The following is a 17,830-nucleotide window of genomic DNA, read 5'->3' on the forward strand; positions in this document are numbered from 1 at the left end:
ATGTTAAACAAGCAAAACTTCTCTAATCACACTCCCTCTCCCCCCCCAAAAAAAATTCCCAAATTACACCCCCACCCCTCTGTGTGTGTAAGAGGGTCAGAATCTCAGAAGTGCCTGGGGAAGAGCGCACAAAAGACTGAATGGCAGGAGGGCTGTCGTGCTTACAGTATACATGCATGTGCGGAACACATTACAAATTCCTGGTCCTAGAAATGTCATCATGCCTTAAAGTCTGCATAATCCTAATCAGTAATACTAGGGTGGAAATATGATACATATTGACAAGGTTTTGGTTGGTAGAAATACAGGAGTGAGACTGAAGATAAGAGAGAGTGTTTCAAGCTGACTAGGGCGTGAAAAGCAGGCCTCTGTCTGCTGGGAAATGGATGTGAAAGCTCCAACTACCCCACAATTTTGTGTTTCTTAGATCACAGTTTGAAGCACTTTCCACCCGCAATTAAACTCTCTCCCACTCATGGCAGCAGGAATCCTCACTTTTTCGAGGCCTTTTCTATAATGCAGCTTTTCTTACCCCACAGGATGATTACCTGGCAGCTGTATTGATTTTACAGGGCAGTTGGGACTAATTTAAATGGTAGAACTTTCTTTTTAAAAGGGAAAATTGTTGTTTCTACTTGTAAAAACCAGCTTAGATAAGCGTTGGAGGTGGGGAGAAAAGAGTATTACCACAGAGTTTGAAGGCAGTGTTGTGCCATGTTTTCTGTTTGTAATCTATGAAGGTATATGCAGAAGTGTGAAATGGTTCCATAGAAAGAGAGGTTAGAACAGCATTTCTCAAATAGTGATTTTGACTTAACTGACCCTAGAGTCTGTGGGTAGAAAGACTTCTACAAATTCTTCTTGTCACCTTACAGGCACTGAGTGGAGAAACATATTCCTTTACTCTGGTTTTCTCAGTGTAGGTGGAATGCTTGACCATGATTGACGTGTAAACCACAGTTGGCAAGTCCCTTTCAAACCATGGTTTCATATTTTGATTAAAGAAAGCATAATACTGGCACCTTACTGGCAAAAAAAGGAACAATTTTTGTCAGTTTCAAATGATAACTTTTTTCAAGTGGAGTAGAAATGAAAGGGGGATATAAATGTTTGCCTGAGGAAGTATTGTCCCTAAGAGACTTTGCTTCTCCAGAACTGCATCATCACATTTGCTGTAGGAACCACGATGGACTAGGATAATTGTAGCGACTGGTTTAGAAAGTCTAGCGCTCACTGACATTGCATTCGATGTATAAAATCCCTGCTTATCTGACTCTAGAAGAAGAGGTTTGGAATTAAATGGCAGTAGGGCAGCAGCAGAACTTAGGGGACAAATCTCAAATTTCTATTTGAAATAAGATAAATAACCACTAGTACAATTTAAGGGTTATTCTCTTAAATTGGTAATAATTGATAATAAATTGGTAACAATTGGTAATAAAGAAGGGTAATAATTCTGTGCTGCTTACAACTCTGAAGTTAAAACGTCCATATATTCATGACAGACCTTCATGGTAATTTTGGGATGAACATATGAAGCTGCCTTAAACAAAGTGAGACCAACACGCTAAGTGGTTGTAGCTCTCAAAGTGCCTTTGTCAACCCTACCTTGATTATACTGCAGTTTGAACCTGGACCTATGGTCAAAGCAGGTGCTCTTCCACTGAGCGACAGCCCCTGCCCCCTTGGCAGTACCCCAAGCCAGTGAGAGATGAGTAGTATACATTTGGTTTAATTTTCCTTTCAGATAGATCTGTGTTCATTTTTTTCTCCGGTAGCTCTGGATTTCTCAAAACAGCAACTTCACCTCCACATTTTCTTAATTCAGATTCCTCATCTGACCCTATTGCATAGCCTTCGGCAGACATGGGTTGTGTTCCTTGGGGATAAAGGAAGCCAGCTTCAGCTGGTCAAGGAATGCTCTTTGCCTTCAGTGAGGTTCAAAAAGCTCCAGTCCCTCTTGATGGAGATCTTGTAACTAGATTTGAGACTATACGTCAGGGCCTCCTACAAGCCAGGCATTTGCAGTGTCATTAAACTACAGCCCCTTATAGAGCACATCATTTTTTGCTTAGGCTCTCTCAGGGCTGACATTTGGCAATGCCAAATATCCATGCACTAGTGGGCATACACAGCGTATGAACAGTGAACAACAGTGTGAACAATCAGAGTGCTGCCCTGCTTACAGCTTTTTGGGATATGGATGGGAAGAATCAATTCTTTCCAAAAACCCTACCAGCATGAGCCCAAGCCAGTGTATTCCCACAGTGTGGGAGGGGCTTAGATGCCTGGAAGTCCCATCAGCACTTTTGTCAAGTCTGTGAGGTTTGTGCGTCTGCTTGTGGAAGAGAAAGATCTGACCTTCCTCTTTGGAGCAAAAACTAGTTTTTCTATCCTAACATGCTTTTGACACCCACAAGACATCTTCCCCTGATGCACTTCATGTAACACTAGAGTTCTGTGAGAGAACTGTGAAGCTAAATCCAAAAGTGTTCTTGCACAAACTGGAGCATAAGAATTACTATGCAGCCAACCAGTTATAGCGTGGAGTGAAGTCTTCTGCTAGTCCTTGCATCTGTTGGTCTTCTGTTCTTTGGAGCCAACCCCCTATTTCTTTCTTGATCATGCTGAAATTCAGTGTTGTAGGAAAGCCACTATCAGTAAAATGTGCAGTAGAATGATAATCCTAGTGGTGTCCTTTGTATACACACTCATTCTAGATCCCTGTCTTCAAATGAGTGCAGATCTCTTCAGTGCTGATTCAAATAACCATCACTGAGAGAAATGGACATGTTGCTTATAACATGCTGAAGAGTTTCTGATTGTATAGGATCACCATTCGAGTTGTGAATAGGAGACCAAAGTTTGGAAGAGTCGTTTTCCACTGTTGCAAAAGGCATCTATGACTGGAAGATGGCCATCATTTTCCAGAGAACTGGGGGTGGTGTGATCAGTCACCATAGTGTGCATGCTCGTCTCTTTAATGTTATCTGTTTGTAGATTTTGCAGATTTAGCTGCAGTTTCAGCAGACAATAGTGGGGTGCCCATGTACACGCTCTGAGCAGGGATGAATCTCATATATTGCCTGCAACTCGCAAAAATTGTCTCCATGCAGTAGAAGAGACAGGATGCAATTCCTTATTAGGGCATGTATGCTTTCCATCTTGATACCCCCTACTCCTACCTATCTCCTGTACTAACTTACATGGAGCATACAACTCTTCTGTGCTGTCTTTGCTGAAATCATGGGCTAATTAGAGCCAACCTGAGGTCTTTAATCTGTCATTTTATTGCTGGTTTCAGCTATGGAAGCAGATGCAATCAGTAAACGTAATCAGTCAACAACAACCTAGAATTGAAGACCAAAGCTTTGAGACAAGATTCTTATTTTAAAAAAGAGAATTAACAATATCTGCCCACATTCCCTTTCCGAAATACAGTGTTTCAAAGGACACTTTATCCAAGCGTTCTGCTAAAGAGATAAGTAATCCATCCAAAGCAGAAGCACCCAACCAAGTGACCAGCTTTCAGCACTGAGGAAATGTGAACCCCTTCAGCGCAAGAGGCACTTCCAGTGATCTTTATAGTGCTAACTAGGCAGTTGGATCAATGAGAGTGCTACAAAGCTCATGGCAGCTGGCATCTAGCTGAGCAAGTGAATAGATTCCCTCTTAGGAAAAGGAAGAAGTTCATTGACAGCTAAGATTCTGTGCAAGATGTTACGGAGTGTCTGACAAGTATTTGGAAGCTCCCCAATATTGTTTGAAGCTTTTGAGAAGGTTTTCAGCTCAGATATTAAGCATGACCGTGATTGTTGCTTATTCTTCATTAACAAATTTTCTTTAAATTAGTGCCTTTCTACTTGTCAATTTCATACTAACCAATAAGACACCCTAATTCATTGCGGCTTATATATATATTGCTGCTGTTCGTTCACACCTGGGTGATACTGGCTATTAACGCTAACTTTATTTTCATAGAGAAACCTGCTTTCTTGTCCTGCTCTCCGACACTAACCAATCTCTCGTTCTAAGTTAGAATTGTTTAGAGTCGCTTCATGTAAGATGATATAATTACTGTTTATTTTTTTACCACATACTTCCTCCAAGGATTTTGGTACCATAGAGAGACTATTGGAATTTTTTTATTCTCACATCAGTCCTGTGAGGTGGGGTCGGGCCCAAAGTCACTGAGCAAACTGGATAGTTGTGCAAAAACTGTGCACTTGTCACCAGCTACTCACAGGTTTCTGCAATTTCCCATACAGATGTAGACCATCTTTTGTGCAGCAGCCCTTTGCGCAGATTGTAAATTCAACATCCTCAAATTTGTAGCTGTGTATTTGGCAGCTCTGTGTGGGTCTGGTATGACAGCCCCATTTGAAGAGAAGAGCAGTGTATGTGGAATGGGAAACAGCTTTGCACAGTTGGGTCTTAAAATTATGCTTGTAAAGTAATGGTTTTTAAATATCCTAGTGAAAACCGCTATCTCATGGGATGCCCCGACAGTTAAAATTTTCTGAAGGATAGTGTCTTGGGAAAAGTTCTGCCTGACAACATACTTTGCTGTGGCTGAACATTTATTTAACACAAGAAGTGTGCAAGGGACTGCTGTGTTCTCTTGACATGTGCGCATAGGAAGAATTCAGTTAGAGGAGTTCAGTCAGTAAGCCCGACCATAAGTGGAATGAAGGACCTGGGGACAGGTGTATGGCAACTAGACTGGCCAGTGTTTTGATATTTATATATGTTTTCTGTGACATCCAAACAGTGGTCTTGGTGGAATACACTCCTCATGAGATCATCTAACCAAGGCTGCCAAATCAAGGCTTCTGTTGAGGTTGTGGGTAGCTTGGGAGAAAAGACCCAAGAAGACCATTAGAACCAAATGATAGTGAGAAAGAAGGAGGATCCTTTTGAAATGGCAGGCTTCATAATTGGACCTCCCCCCATTTTTCTCCAAATTGTGGCCCTTTTCTAAAGCCTTTTTAAAAAAAAATTACAAAAGGGGCCATCACAATGGGTTGTTGTCATTCCCCCTAATTTGAATATTAAGATCAATATGTGATCTGTAGGGAAGTGAGAGCCGAAAAGAAGGTAATTGGAAGAACACCTTAGTATAGAGAGGATCAACAGCTAGACCAAAGGAAGAATCCCAGAACTTCATATTTTTTGGGCCTCCCGTACTGTGAAAGAAGAGTTCTCCTATGAATGAAAAGAGGGCCAAGACCTAAATGCCACCATTACCATTGCTACTGCACCTTTCCTAACAATTAAAACAAATTGCCCCAATGCGATATGAGTACAGTCTGCAAAGAGGATGCATGTCAGCTAGGAGATGTTGTGCTCGTGCTCTGAAGATTTATGCCGGTTTTTAAGAAAATGTGAGCTGTAATAGCAAATTAAAATTCTGCTGCCAATGGGCTAATTTTTTTTAACCCTCTTCTCTTTTTCCTTACTTGCCCCTTCAGCTTACTGAGACAGGCACAAGTATCAACTGCTTGGACTCCATGTGTTGCTTCTCAGATGGGGAAACAGCATGCGCATCTCTTAGAAGAATGTTGGAACGAATAATGGGAAGATGCAGCCCGACCCGGGTGAACAGGTGTGGAATTTCTCTCAATTGCCTTTGCTGCAGACGGTTCTCCTATAAACTGGAAAATGAGGAGCCTGCAGCCATAGATGTATAGGAAGCCAGCAGCAGGTCTTGTGTAACTAAAGGCAGGAAACTCCACTCATAGGCACTTTTGGGGATCTTAAAAAATCAGTGTTTGTACTTTTTGGAAATACTTTTGGGGGGGAGAAAAGGATTTTATTTTGTTCTGAAATTTGTTCAGTTCTTTCATATACTGTTTCTCTAATCCAGCTGCTGCAGTGACTCTGACATACACATGAAACTTTGCCTGGTCAGGGTTGCCCCTGTTTTCTGCAGCAGCAGTGAACGAGGTCTCTTCTGCTGGCACAGAACTTCATGTTTGTGTTGGAGTTCTTTGGAGCTTCAGGTTGCTTCTTGTCTTGTGTGCCTAAATCAGTAGAGTCTTCCCTCTTGCTTTGTACTTCTTTTTCCTAAAATCTGATCACTGCCTCATGTTATTGTTATCTTCCTGATTTGGCTACTTTGTCTTCACAAATCACAAATCAGTATGTGGAGTCAAAAAGCTTGTTCCTTGTTCAGTGTCTGTCTGCTCACGAATCATATTGCCATTTCTGATTCTAGTTACAAAAAGGGTTTATTTTCTTCCCTGGAACAACTCCCTTTCTACAATGAAAGATTTGGGGTTTGCTTTAGGGGCTTTTTTGTTGTTCACTGGTGTGTGGAAACCAGTGCTTAAACTTTTATACACTCAACTGAAAATAAAACCTAGATTGAGCCAAAGCTTCCCCAAACATGAACATGTTCAAGCCTTTTCTATATCAATATTTGAGTGCCACTCAGAATTAAAAGCCAATAATGCTTACATTGTGTACTCTAAATATATATATTTCAAACCTGCGAAAGCAAAAGTAAAAGTATATCCCGCAGTTGTACAAGCTGCAGAAAATGTATGTAATTGTATCTTCCCATTTCTGGAAAACAGAGAAAAGAATCACGTATGCTGAGGTATTGGTGACCAAGGTACTGGAGGACCAAGGGGAGCAGAGTTGAAAATCAACCTTTTGCACTTTGTCTTAAATGCTTCTGAGTGATATTGCAGCTTTTCATTGCTTAAAGCCAAGCTGGGAAACTTGATCTTTAGGGGCTGTTTCTTGGTTCACATTTGGATGCTATGATTTCTTCTGTTGATAAAGGGACAATAAAAGTGGAGCCTTTCAATTAACTAATGCCTAGAGTTGGGGTGAGTACAAGGAAAGGAGCAGTATCTAAAAACCCTACACCACAGTTTATTTTCCGTGCAACTAAAGGCAGTGAGATTCCAGTCTTGGGGCTGATTTCAGCAGACCCATGAAAACCCCCTAATAGTTTCCCAGTGGCTACTTGAAAGTGAAAGGCTGTGATATCCTTCATGCTATAAAGAAAAAAAAACACATTATGGATAACTTGTGCTGACATAGTTGCCAGTTGTGATTTTACTTTCCAAGTGTTGACTTTTCCCTCTGTGGTTCCTTTTCCATTTTTTTTAACAAATGATTTGTGTTAATCCAGTGTCTGTGGCTCTCCCTCCCTTAAGTCTTTGTTAAATACCAGCGTTCCAGGAAATGTTAAAAGTCTAATTTTTTAAAAATTGCCGATCTCATGTTGTATAGAAAGCAGGCATGATGTATTAAATAAAAGTTTTACTAGAACTTTTTAAAACAGGAAAAGCTGTTGATTGGTCTGACACTACCCTTTTTTCCTTTAGTGATGGTTGCTTAAATATATTTTTACCTCTTGGTGAATGTCTGTCACAATGGATGGGTTATATGTAGAAGGAGGGCCTGTATATTGCAAAGATATAGAAGAGGCTGCAGAGTGTGCCTGTCATTCTATAACAGAAGTGAATTGCATCCTCCAGTAGGGTTCATGTCAATGACCCTGGGGCCACCCAGTGGTGGGGTGAGCAGGTTTTGCCCTCATGGCAACAATCAACAAGCACTATATTGTTGAGTATAGTGCTTTCCTTTCCCCTTAGGAATGAATGGCAACTATTTATTATGTGGCAGAAAGTGAAGATGTGTGCTTTGGGGACACTGTTCGGGTTGAGGCTAAATCGGTGTCCTGCCTGTGATGGCCCCAGTCATTGAGAATCACACCTTCTCCTACCAACTTAGCCTTTATCTGCACAGTCCCATTGAGGTATCTGTTTCTTGGGCCTGCTTGCAGGTAGTAGAATGTGGGGAAAGCTGTGTTTTATATGGGCGGGGGGGGGGGGGGAGAATACACTCAGGTCTGTAATCTGCCTTCTGCATCCAATAACAAGTGCCAGCTAATGAGAACTGGGTTTTAGATGTGTGTTAGCTTTGCATGATTCCTACAAAGGTAAGTATAATGAAATTCTCCACTCTGGACTTTGGATAATGATTATAAAGGCTTCTGCTTTTCTTTGTAGGATGTCTAAGAAGGGCGCCCAGCAGTATGTTGTGATTAAAGTTTCATATTTGACAGAATACAACATTTAAGGTTTATCAAGTACCTCATCAGCTGTCGAAACCAAAATATGAGACCTAGTTTAGTGCTTTTCACAGGGCTTTTGGCATTCCATTTCCTGTTTTGAAAGGTTTAAAAGCAGCATTTTTTCTTTTGGTTTGAAATAAGTCTATCTATGGAAACAAGTCTATCTAACAGTTTAGGTTGAAAGTTTAGGTAACAAAGTTCCTTGGAATTATAATCATACTCAACATTTTACTGAGCGCTTTCCAAGTGTGCAAAGCGCTTCATGTGTATTATCTTGTTGCTGTTCTTGCAACAACCCTGTAAGGCGAGGCTTATGCCCAGATTGCTCATGAGGAACTCCGAGACTGAGAGGAAATGCTTGTCTAAGGCCACCTAGTGAGTTCACGGTAGAAGTGAGAATTAAGCTGGAGAAGTCCTGATTCACAATCTCATATGCTACACCAGGTCATGTGCAATATTTAATGTATTTATTAAATGATTTATATCCCCCTGTTCCTTTCCTATAGAGTGCTCAAGGAGGCATACACTATAGAGACTGAACAGTAAACTGCAAAAATAGAAACAAACTATAATGTTCAATAATAGCAAGAAATTCATAAAGAATAGTTCAATAAAACATTTAAAACAAAATAGTGTTAAGGTACAATCCTTGCGTGTACAGGTCCAGCCTATTGATACACAGATTTTTTATACACGGATTTGACTCAACACGAATGGCTCCTGCAAATGACAAAGAATGTGCTGATCCCTGGACAAGGGAAAAAATGCATCCCTTTAAAATCAGTTTTAAAAACTGAACAGTCCTTTAACAACAGCCTCCTTAATGAGAGAGGGCGGGGCAACAGACTAACAATCCATCAATCCTTCTCTCTCCTTGGGACGACTACCTTCCCCCAGCACAAAGAAATAGTTCATTTGAACTATTTCAAATAGTGATCATTTTGCATTGGTGAAGGGAGGGGCTGAGTGAAGTGCTGATGGATTGTCTTCTTCATGACTCTTATCTTAGAGTCAAAAGGTCAGCAAGGCTGTTTTTCAATCACTGGAGCAAAGAAGCTTTGTTTTTTTAATTGATTTGCTATAGTGCTTTTTTATCCACATGAGTGCTTGGAACCCACGCGAATATTTAGTCTCAATCTGTACTAGTTTTGGAATTGTAGGTCAAGTATTAATTATGGACAACTCAGAGTTATTTAGAAGAACAAAAATTGTTGCGATTGATTGTGATTTGGGTTGTAGACTATTGTTTTGAAGTATGGATTGAGCACTAGTGATGCAGGTAGTGCTACGCTGAATAACCATTGTCCACTTCATTGTGATCTGAAAGAGACTAGACAGTATTTAGTATTTCCAAATCAGATGCTCATCATGTGAAAGTATGTACCTAAATCGGCTCCTTCCATGGAAATGAATAGGGAAAATGTGCAAGAGCTTCTTGTGTGCACCTGGCATGGAATCATGGTGAAGGCTTTAGCTACAGCAGGTTTTATTCTTGTTTGAGGGATGACTAAAGTGTTGGACTGAGTAAAAGGAGGTTGATGTGGACATGGGCCGTTAACTTTTCAGCTCTGATCTTGGACATTGTGCTGTTATCCTATGAAATATATTTTACGGGCCAGGTCTTCAGTGTTTCTTGGGCTAGCTGATAGGCTGAGTGGAACACCCCTTTTCCCACCACTCTGGAAGTGTTCACAATATGGCCAGCCTCATCTGCAGTACAGACGTGGGTCAGGTAGAGGCAATAGTATAGGTCCTTCATCCATCCATCAGATCTGCTGATTTACCCTAGTGTTGATGTGTCCTGAGTGTATTTTGTGGTAAGCAGCTGCTCTAGAAAGCTGAGTAACCTGCAAATATTCTGTCAAATATGAGAACTGGACTGTAAAATCAGTTCTCAGTGACATTCTAGATGGGAACTCTTTTATTTCACTTGCATGCAAATGCTTGGAGTAGAGGGAAAATAGATGTAGTATTTAAAAATCTATATCATTCTTTAATTGTTAATGTTTGAGTGACAGGTTCTTGTGCATTTTCATTGATTGCAAAAGAGAAATTGTGCATGGCTTTTCAGAATCTGCAAAATACATTACTCATCTGTCTTCCATCAAACTATGTTTTTCATTGTTCATTTCATTTCATCCATGTTTTTCATTGAATCAGCCAACAGAATGTTAATGTTCATATTTTGTTAACCATACATGTTCATGGTGGTAGCAGATTTTCAGACAGGTGAGACTGAGAAGATATTTTTCTTCCTTTCATTGTTTTCTGTTTTGGTCCCAAATATTTGCTTTTTAAGCTTTCCAAAATTGGGTTCGTTTATGTCCCCTCTCCAGAAATTTGTTGCAGCCCTGTGCAGTTCTGTTAACCTGGCATGCAGAGATTTCATACTCTTTCCTATGGAAAGAAAACATTTAGTGTCCTATGGAAGGGCTGTGTGTACCCAAAGCATTCCTCTCCCCGGAAGATACTGCACATGCTGGACTCTGGGTTACAGCCTCTATATTAAAACAAACCCAACTGGTGTAAAGGAGTACTTTCCACTTTATAGCTGTGATCTGGCAACATGTGCACACATGAGCACTGTTTATGGCAACATGAACAGTGTGCATGTGTAACTCTACACTGGGAGCTGCCCCTTTTTTTCTGAGGTCCGAGAATGTTGTGTGCCTGGGTGCCCCAAAGAATTTTGAATTCCAAAATATTTCCAAAATATTCCAAAATATTTTAGCAACTCAGTGCATCAGATTACACATGGGCTCAGTCCCTTTGCTTTTTTCATTTATTACTTGGATTAAAACAAACGAACAAAATTCATATTTCCAGTCAGCAAAACTTGTTTCTTATTATTACTTTAGATCATGGAGCTCTACGGAACCCTTCTATACCAACGACCGAAGCATCTTGACGCTGTCCACAATGGACTCTATCACGTGTTGAGACCTTTTTAAAATGTCTTATGGAAAGATATGTTGTTCATCCATTAGATTTCAAGCTGGTGGTTTAGTTTTGGATTTCTCTTTTGTCAAATCTGCTAATAACCCCCAGATTTGCACCTAAGATGCATAAGCTGAAAAAGAAACTTCTCCTGAAGTTTCTCTACTACTTTTAAATTGTTAGAGGGGATTTTAGAAGAAGATTTTGAAGGGCTTCATCGGGGTTGCCATGCCAGCTGCTTTGGTGGAATAGTTGACATTTCATTTGAAATGTTGTGGTGAAGGAACCCCTAAGTGATTCTGCTGAAAGACTGTTGATTTGAGGGGTACAGCTTAGAATTTGTCACAGACTCTTGAAAAACTGTGTGATTATTGAAGCTGTAACCTGTTGAATACTCTTGCTTTTCCATGGTCAAAAAGAGCTTGAACTGCTATCCCGATGCTTGCTACCATTGTGAAAAGGATGCACAAGTAATAGGAATGCTATTCAGATAGTACTTCCACCTGCTCCACAAATTGAATATTCTTCATGCTGTCTACTAGCCAAATCATGCTGTGGATGAAAACATGAAATCATGTTGCGGGTCTCAATCGTGGAAAAACCCAAAGAAGTCATGCTGAATATATTCTTTTCCAGGATTACATAATTAAATGCTTTATCTTTGTTTTTACACGAGAGGCTGTATTACATATATTCTCCCCCCTCCCCCAATATTACACACTAGATGAGAGCACTTAAAAATCAATCCCATACCATTTGGGACTTTGTAAGAGCCTATGCTGTAAAATCTGGCCCTGTTGCCAAGGGTCTTTCTTGGGCTATATGACTGGGCTCTCATACCTATGCAAGGTTTCCCTATTTCTCCTCTTTACTCCCACCACTTCAGTTGAATCAAAGGCTGTTTGTGGGCCAGGGTAAACATTTATAAGTGATGTACGGGCTGCCACAGAGACCAACCAACTCCCTTATCCCTTTCCTGTATCTCACCAATAATCACCAGCAAAAGATGTCTGACTTCACATCATTGACTGTTATTTGCAGGGGCGGGGAGAGCCTGAGCAGCAGCCAGAGAGCTTGTCCTTTATCTGATGAAGGATATCAGATGGTTCTCAACTCTCACGGAGAGTTTGAGCCATAGTATGTGTTCAGGGGGGAGGCAGCAATGCGATCTACTGGATCATGCTGCTTTGGAGGGGCGCTGGGGCTTGCCGCCACTTACCAGAGCCTGTAGCAGCCCCCAAGGGGTGCTGGGAGACCCTGCAGAGGTTCCCCACCTGTGTGGTTCCCCACACTGCAGAGACCCTCAAAATCGTGATCACAACCACTTCCAGTTTTGTGTTTGCGAAACTGGCAGTGGTTGCAATTGCAATTTTTACTGACTCTGCAGAATGGGGAGCCCTGCTGAGGCTGGCATGGGGCCTCCCCACACCCCCATGAGGCTGCTGCAGGTTCTGGTAAGTAGCAGCAAGCTCCTGTGCCCCTCCAAAGCAGTGCAATCCAGCGGATTGGGTTGCTGCCTTCCCCCCTCCCTGCCCCTTAAGGGGGCAGAGGCCAGGGCTCTCTGGCAGAGGCGTAGTAATGTCCCTGTTTGAGAACCACTGCTTTACCAGATGTTATCCATGTGATCTGGGCTTCCTGTTCTTTGCAACTGTGCAAGCCTTGAGCGTCTACTTTGAAAGTTCTTTCCCCTCTCCCCAAGTGTTGAGATCCGTTTCTCTCACAGTTTAGGGGACTGCTTCCAAAAATGGGAGAAGGCCATATATAATCCTCCCATATGCCAATATATTAATCTACTTCTAAGAATGTCTGCAGATTTTGTTTTGTACAGGGTTTTAAAAAAATTGTATGAGACACACCCCAATTCAGTGTATATATCAATAATACTCCAGCCTGTGACTCCCCTTTGTGTGCACAGTAATGCTCTTTCACAGCTCTTATTCGTTTCCCTGAGGTTTGGAAGGGAGATCATGCCAGTGGATTGTGCCATTTGGGATCCAATATTTGCTGCTTATATCGGTTGTCTTCATTGTTTCCTTCTTTGAGTGTATTCAATCATGGTCCGTTTTGTCACTGTCATTATTGTCATTTGTCCGTGCTCTCGTAATATTGGTTTTTCATGACATTTGTTTTCATGCAAACTGTTAAGAAAGGTGTCAGATTTGAAAAATAACCCCACTCCAAGCATTTATGAAGAGCAAGAACCTGAATGTTTTGTCCATAGATGCATAAATCTTATTTGAAGAGTCATTGACCTCATCATTTTAAAAAAAACTTTCCATCTCTCCTTCCTCTTTCTTCTCCCCTCCTCAGTGTGTGTAAGGGTACAGAAGAAGCATGCATTTAAACAAATTCAGGAGGAATATAAGAATCCACCTTTCCAAGCCAGGTATAATTTTCTATCTGAGGAAAAAAACCCAAACTAATGTACATGTTGTGTATGTATGTTAAGTGGAACTTATGGAAGCAGAGCAAATATATTTTGTATTGAAGCACAAATATTTTTACAATTTTCTCCTTTTTTGGACAAAAAATGTTCTGTGTATTTTGGTAATTGCAGTGGCATAGCTAGACGGGGTGGCAAAGCACTAAGTTTTGCAGGGAGCCTCACCGCAGTGTGCAAGCAGTCCCTCTCCCTCCCGTTCTGAGCTGTGGGAGCAAAATGGAGGCGAATGCAGCTCCCACAGCCCAGAATGGCTCCGAGGGGGAGGGGCTGCTTGCACACTGCGGTGAGGCTCCCTGCAAAACTTAGTGCTTTGCCACCCCATCTAGCTATGCCACTGGGTATTGGTATGTTTAGTTCTCAGTTAAATGATTCGGTTTGCTCTGCATATGCATCTATTAAGTGTAAGTAACTCAGTGTGTGGTTAAAGGATGGGCCAAACTGTTGAGGGAAGCCAAGAAAATGGAAGCAGGTTTGTTTTCCTGCATTGCTTTTCCAGATACAAGACGAGATCCACAGATTTCTGCAATGACTGATGCACACCACAGAAGCCCGGCATCAAAACTGTATTGTGCGCCATCGGCTCCTCATGGAATCTGAACTGTTGCATTTTGCAGTTCCCTAGTCGAATGTTCATACATGATTCCTGGTCCAAAACACTCTGGAATCTTGATGTGCACAGGATACTCCTTCCGATTTCAGCTATCTCCTTTTGCGTCAGTGTGGAAGGGTTCAGTACAGTTAGAGCTCTCTCTGCAATTGATATCAATGGAGATGTCTGGGTGTGCCCTAACAGAACTTTTGTGTTGCTTGTCAGTATTGGTAGCTAGATTGCAGCTGGTGTTAGGGTATTCAGGTGACTTCAGAAGCCATCCTTCCTATAAATCCTAATGAGAAATGGCCCGTGTGTTTTTTCTAGCTCAGTAGCCCAACTAGTTTGTCCCCTGAGTGACCTTTTAATGTCTGTAAGCAGCTGTATGTGTTAAGGTCACTTGACTAAATCTGCTTCTGATTTCAACCCCAAATTTAAATCCATCCATTTGCCTGTACTCTGTTTTGTGGGAACCCTATTCTTAGGCCTAGTTGAGATGTCACATGATACTTTGGTTATCATGATCAGCCTTGGGCTCATATTCCCCCTTCCTCATTAGCCAGGGGAGGACGTTTTCTGCCTTCATTGGTGGTTTAGAACAGTGTTCCAGGTACCACCAGTGGTACTTGAGGTGGTGGTACTCGTGGAACCACTTGACACCTGTTGCCCAGCAGTGGAACCAGGAAAGCAACACAACGAACAGTGATAGGAGGCTCCAGAGCCTGCTTTCCCGTACTTGAAAAAGTCCTCCCATCCACCCTGAGTCTCTGCCTGGTGTTTGTTGTGTTGTATCTGGCCTTCCAAACCAGAAGTAACTGGCAATGATGTCATCACCAGTTATTTCTGGTGGTACTTATAGGTGGACCATGTGAAGTGGTAGGGCGAAGGACAAATGTTGAGAAACACTGTTTTAGAACAAGGCAAATTCCTTTGTGTTGTCCAAACCTGTCAGATGTTGTCCTGTTTGCAAAAAGCCCAGGATATTAAACTGGGATTTTTACATTTTTGGGGTGGGATTGGTGACAAGCAACTTTTCTGACTTTTTCTGCAGCTTAAAAATGCAGAACTTCACTAACAAACTTGAAGAAATGGTTTCTGCTTCTTTCTTTTGTGCTAAACAGATTCAAAACAAAAAAGTATCCCCTGATGCAATTGACTCAAGATCAATTTGGCCTTCTTTTCATATGGCAACTTTTGAGCTTTGTTTTTTGTAGGCAGTTCTGAGGACCCTTAAGGTCCTCTGAGTACTCCATTGTTTTCAGTGAGATGTATAACTAATCAAGACCACAGAAAGGGGCCTGGCTGTCTTCAGAACCATATGTTCATCAAAATCTTGTTGTAGAAGGGACAGTAGTCGCTTCAATGTCCAGCAGAGAGAGCCCCAGCTAAAAACAGCCCAGTTAGGTGCTACTGCAGTGGTTCTCAAACTTTTGGTATCAGGACCCAGTTTTTATAATGAGAGTCTATCAGGGACCCATCAGAAGTGATGTCATGATCAGAAGGGACATCATGCAGGAACATTAACAATCTTAGGCTGCAATCCTACCCACTCTTACCCAGGAATAAGTCCCATTGATTATCATGGTTAAAATCATATACATAGTAGCCTGTTAAAAGTACAGATGTGTAACATTTCCCCAAAAGCAGTCCTATACCATGGTAGCATCAAATCTAATATATTAAAAATAAAATATAGAAATGAATGGGGACCCACCTGAAATTGGCTTGCGACCCACCTGGTGGGTCCTGACCCACAGTTTGAGAAACACTGTGCAACTGTATTTACACTGGAGAGGCACACCTCTGAGCTTTTCTTTTCTGTTAATGTTAGCAAATTGATCCTTTTTTAAACTTCCCCTTGTTTCATTTTAAATATAGCGATTGGCTACCAACTTCAGCAAAGCTACATTCACACAGGTTAAGTTTTTTCTGTTATTTCAGAGGTTAATCTTTACTAAATAAGTGAGCATCTGTTACAGTGGCAATGCTGACATATGGAATTTGTCTTGGTTCAGCACATCTGTTGGTTCCTAATGTGCTCAATTGACATAACTCCCTGTGCATTAAGGATGATGTAGCAGCCCCTGCTCATTCAGGTTTCACTCTGTACTCATTTGGTCCTGGCCTTTGGCTGCATATTACACAGGCCAACACACATTTTGCTTCCTTAAACATTACACCAATTCCTGGGTATATTTGGGGTGCTGATTCCAAAAATGGCATCCGTTTTGCCCTATCATGTCTAGTTTTGGAGACACAGCATAGCCTCTTTAGTGAGTGGTTCAAGCAGCCACTTGGTTGTGAAACATTTTTGAAATGTGATTTTTTTTTTGTATTCGCCACCATGGAAAAAAGGGGGAAATAATACAGGAGAGAAACCAATTTTAAAAACCCAACTGAAAACAAAAGGCGTGTATTGTCATAGCAAAGCTCTGATAGTGCCAAACATTGGGCACCTTTGTTCATGCACCTTCCAGGTCTTATCCCACTCACTGGGACAATGTCTGCTTTTGACTACTTAGCATTTTCAACTGGAACCTTGAGGAGATAGCATTTGCATGGCTGTTTCTTTCTTTTATATATATATATATATATATATATATATATATATATATATATATATATATATATATATATATATTATAATAATAATAAATAAGCAGCTTAGGCCTTTGTTTTCCCTTCCCACCCTTTTTTTGGTCTAGTAAAGCCATAACGTTTGTAATAGATTGTTGTTTTAAAATTGGGTCATGGTGCTAAAGTGTTTGGGAAGCACTGCCCTAAAGAAATGACAACTAAACTGTTGATCTGCAATGTCCAGAGAAAGGACACCAGCATTAAAAAACAAACAAACCCGAATCCCATATTGCCAATTAAAGAAGGGTTGTAGATTTGCAAAAGTTAATGACTATCTGCCTACATGTAGTCACACCAGATACAATTTGGAGGTTAGCGCCACTTGCAGTATCTTGGCTTTTTGCGTACTATTTGTTACAAATGTATTGAACTACCATGATAAGATTAGAAAGGGATCCCAATTAAGCCATTTCTGCCCAATGTTGCATATATGCAACATGATCAAATGTGTACACCTGTGGGCTGGGCAGAAATAGGTTAAAAAGCACACAGAGGTATAGATGTTAGGAAGTAAAATGTGAATGCTGCTTAAATGCCCTCTGGCCCTGGTCCACAATCATGCTTAAGTCCTATTGAAGTCAAAGCTCATTGGCTTCAGCGAGGCTTAAAGGCAACTCCCAGTCTCTGGCTTGGGACCAACCTTTGTGTCAAAGAAAATCCAGTGTGGGTAAGAGACTAATATTTGTACTTGCTTGCTACTTTTCCAAAGGAAATGTCATTACAGAGGAGCCTTTTAATTTTGAGCACTGGAAGAAAAGATTCACACACACCTTTTTATGAAGCCAGACGATTTATTTTTAAAATGGGGTTGGTTTTAGATAGGAGACATTTTTTTTCTTACCGTGCCAAAGACTGTGCTTCATAAAACAGGCTTGATTTAAATTCCTCTTGAATATCCATTTTTGAATGCATAGAGACAATGATCTGTCTGGATTCTCTGTTGTCAACAAGCATGGCTAGGGGTTGCTGTTCTGGGAAGTCTCCCAAATGGTACAGGTGCCAGTAGCACTGAATAGGCCCTGCCCTTTCAGTCTTGCTGTTTCAATTAAAAATTGTGTAAGACATTATAGGAGCATCCCTCCCCACCGCAAAACCAGAGCAATAATTGATACCAAGGACTCTTGACCGCAGG

The 17,830-nt window shown here is 41.2% G+C and overlaps 1 protein-coding gene across 6 annotated transcripts in view; it reads left to right on the forward strand.

Annotated features, from left to right (window-relative positions):
* ATP11B (ATPase phospholipid transporting 11B (putative)) overlaps positions 1–16,663 on the forward strand; it is a 101,511-nt gene extending 84,848 nt beyond the window's left edge. For 2 of the 6 annotated variants that reach the window (XM_066618734.1, XM_066618735.1), the window contains 2 exons: positions 5,472–5,605; positions 13,340–13,599. In XM_066618734.1, coding sequence (XP_066474831.1) covers positions 5,472–5,574 — 103 coding nt within the window. In that variant the 3' untranslated portion in view covers positions 5,575–5,605; positions 13,340–13,599. Of the gene's footprint in view, positions 1–5,471; positions 6,089–10,950; positions 12,478–13,339; positions 13,600–13,968 lie in introns of those variants that run through there. The other 4 variants (XM_066618736.1, XM_066618732.1, XM_066618733.1 and 1 more) reach the window with 4 other exon arrangements.
* The last annotated feature ends 1,167 nt before the right edge of the window (positions 16,664–17,830 follow it).

This window comes from Tiliqua scincoides, chromosome 3, assembly GCF_035046505.1.
Source record: "Tiliqua scincoides isolate rTilSci1 chromosome 3, rTilSci1.hap2, whole genome shotgun sequence".
Taxonomy (NCBI): domain Eukaryota; kingdom Metazoa; phylum Chordata; class Lepidosauria; order Squamata; family Scincidae; genus Tiliqua; species Tiliqua scincoides.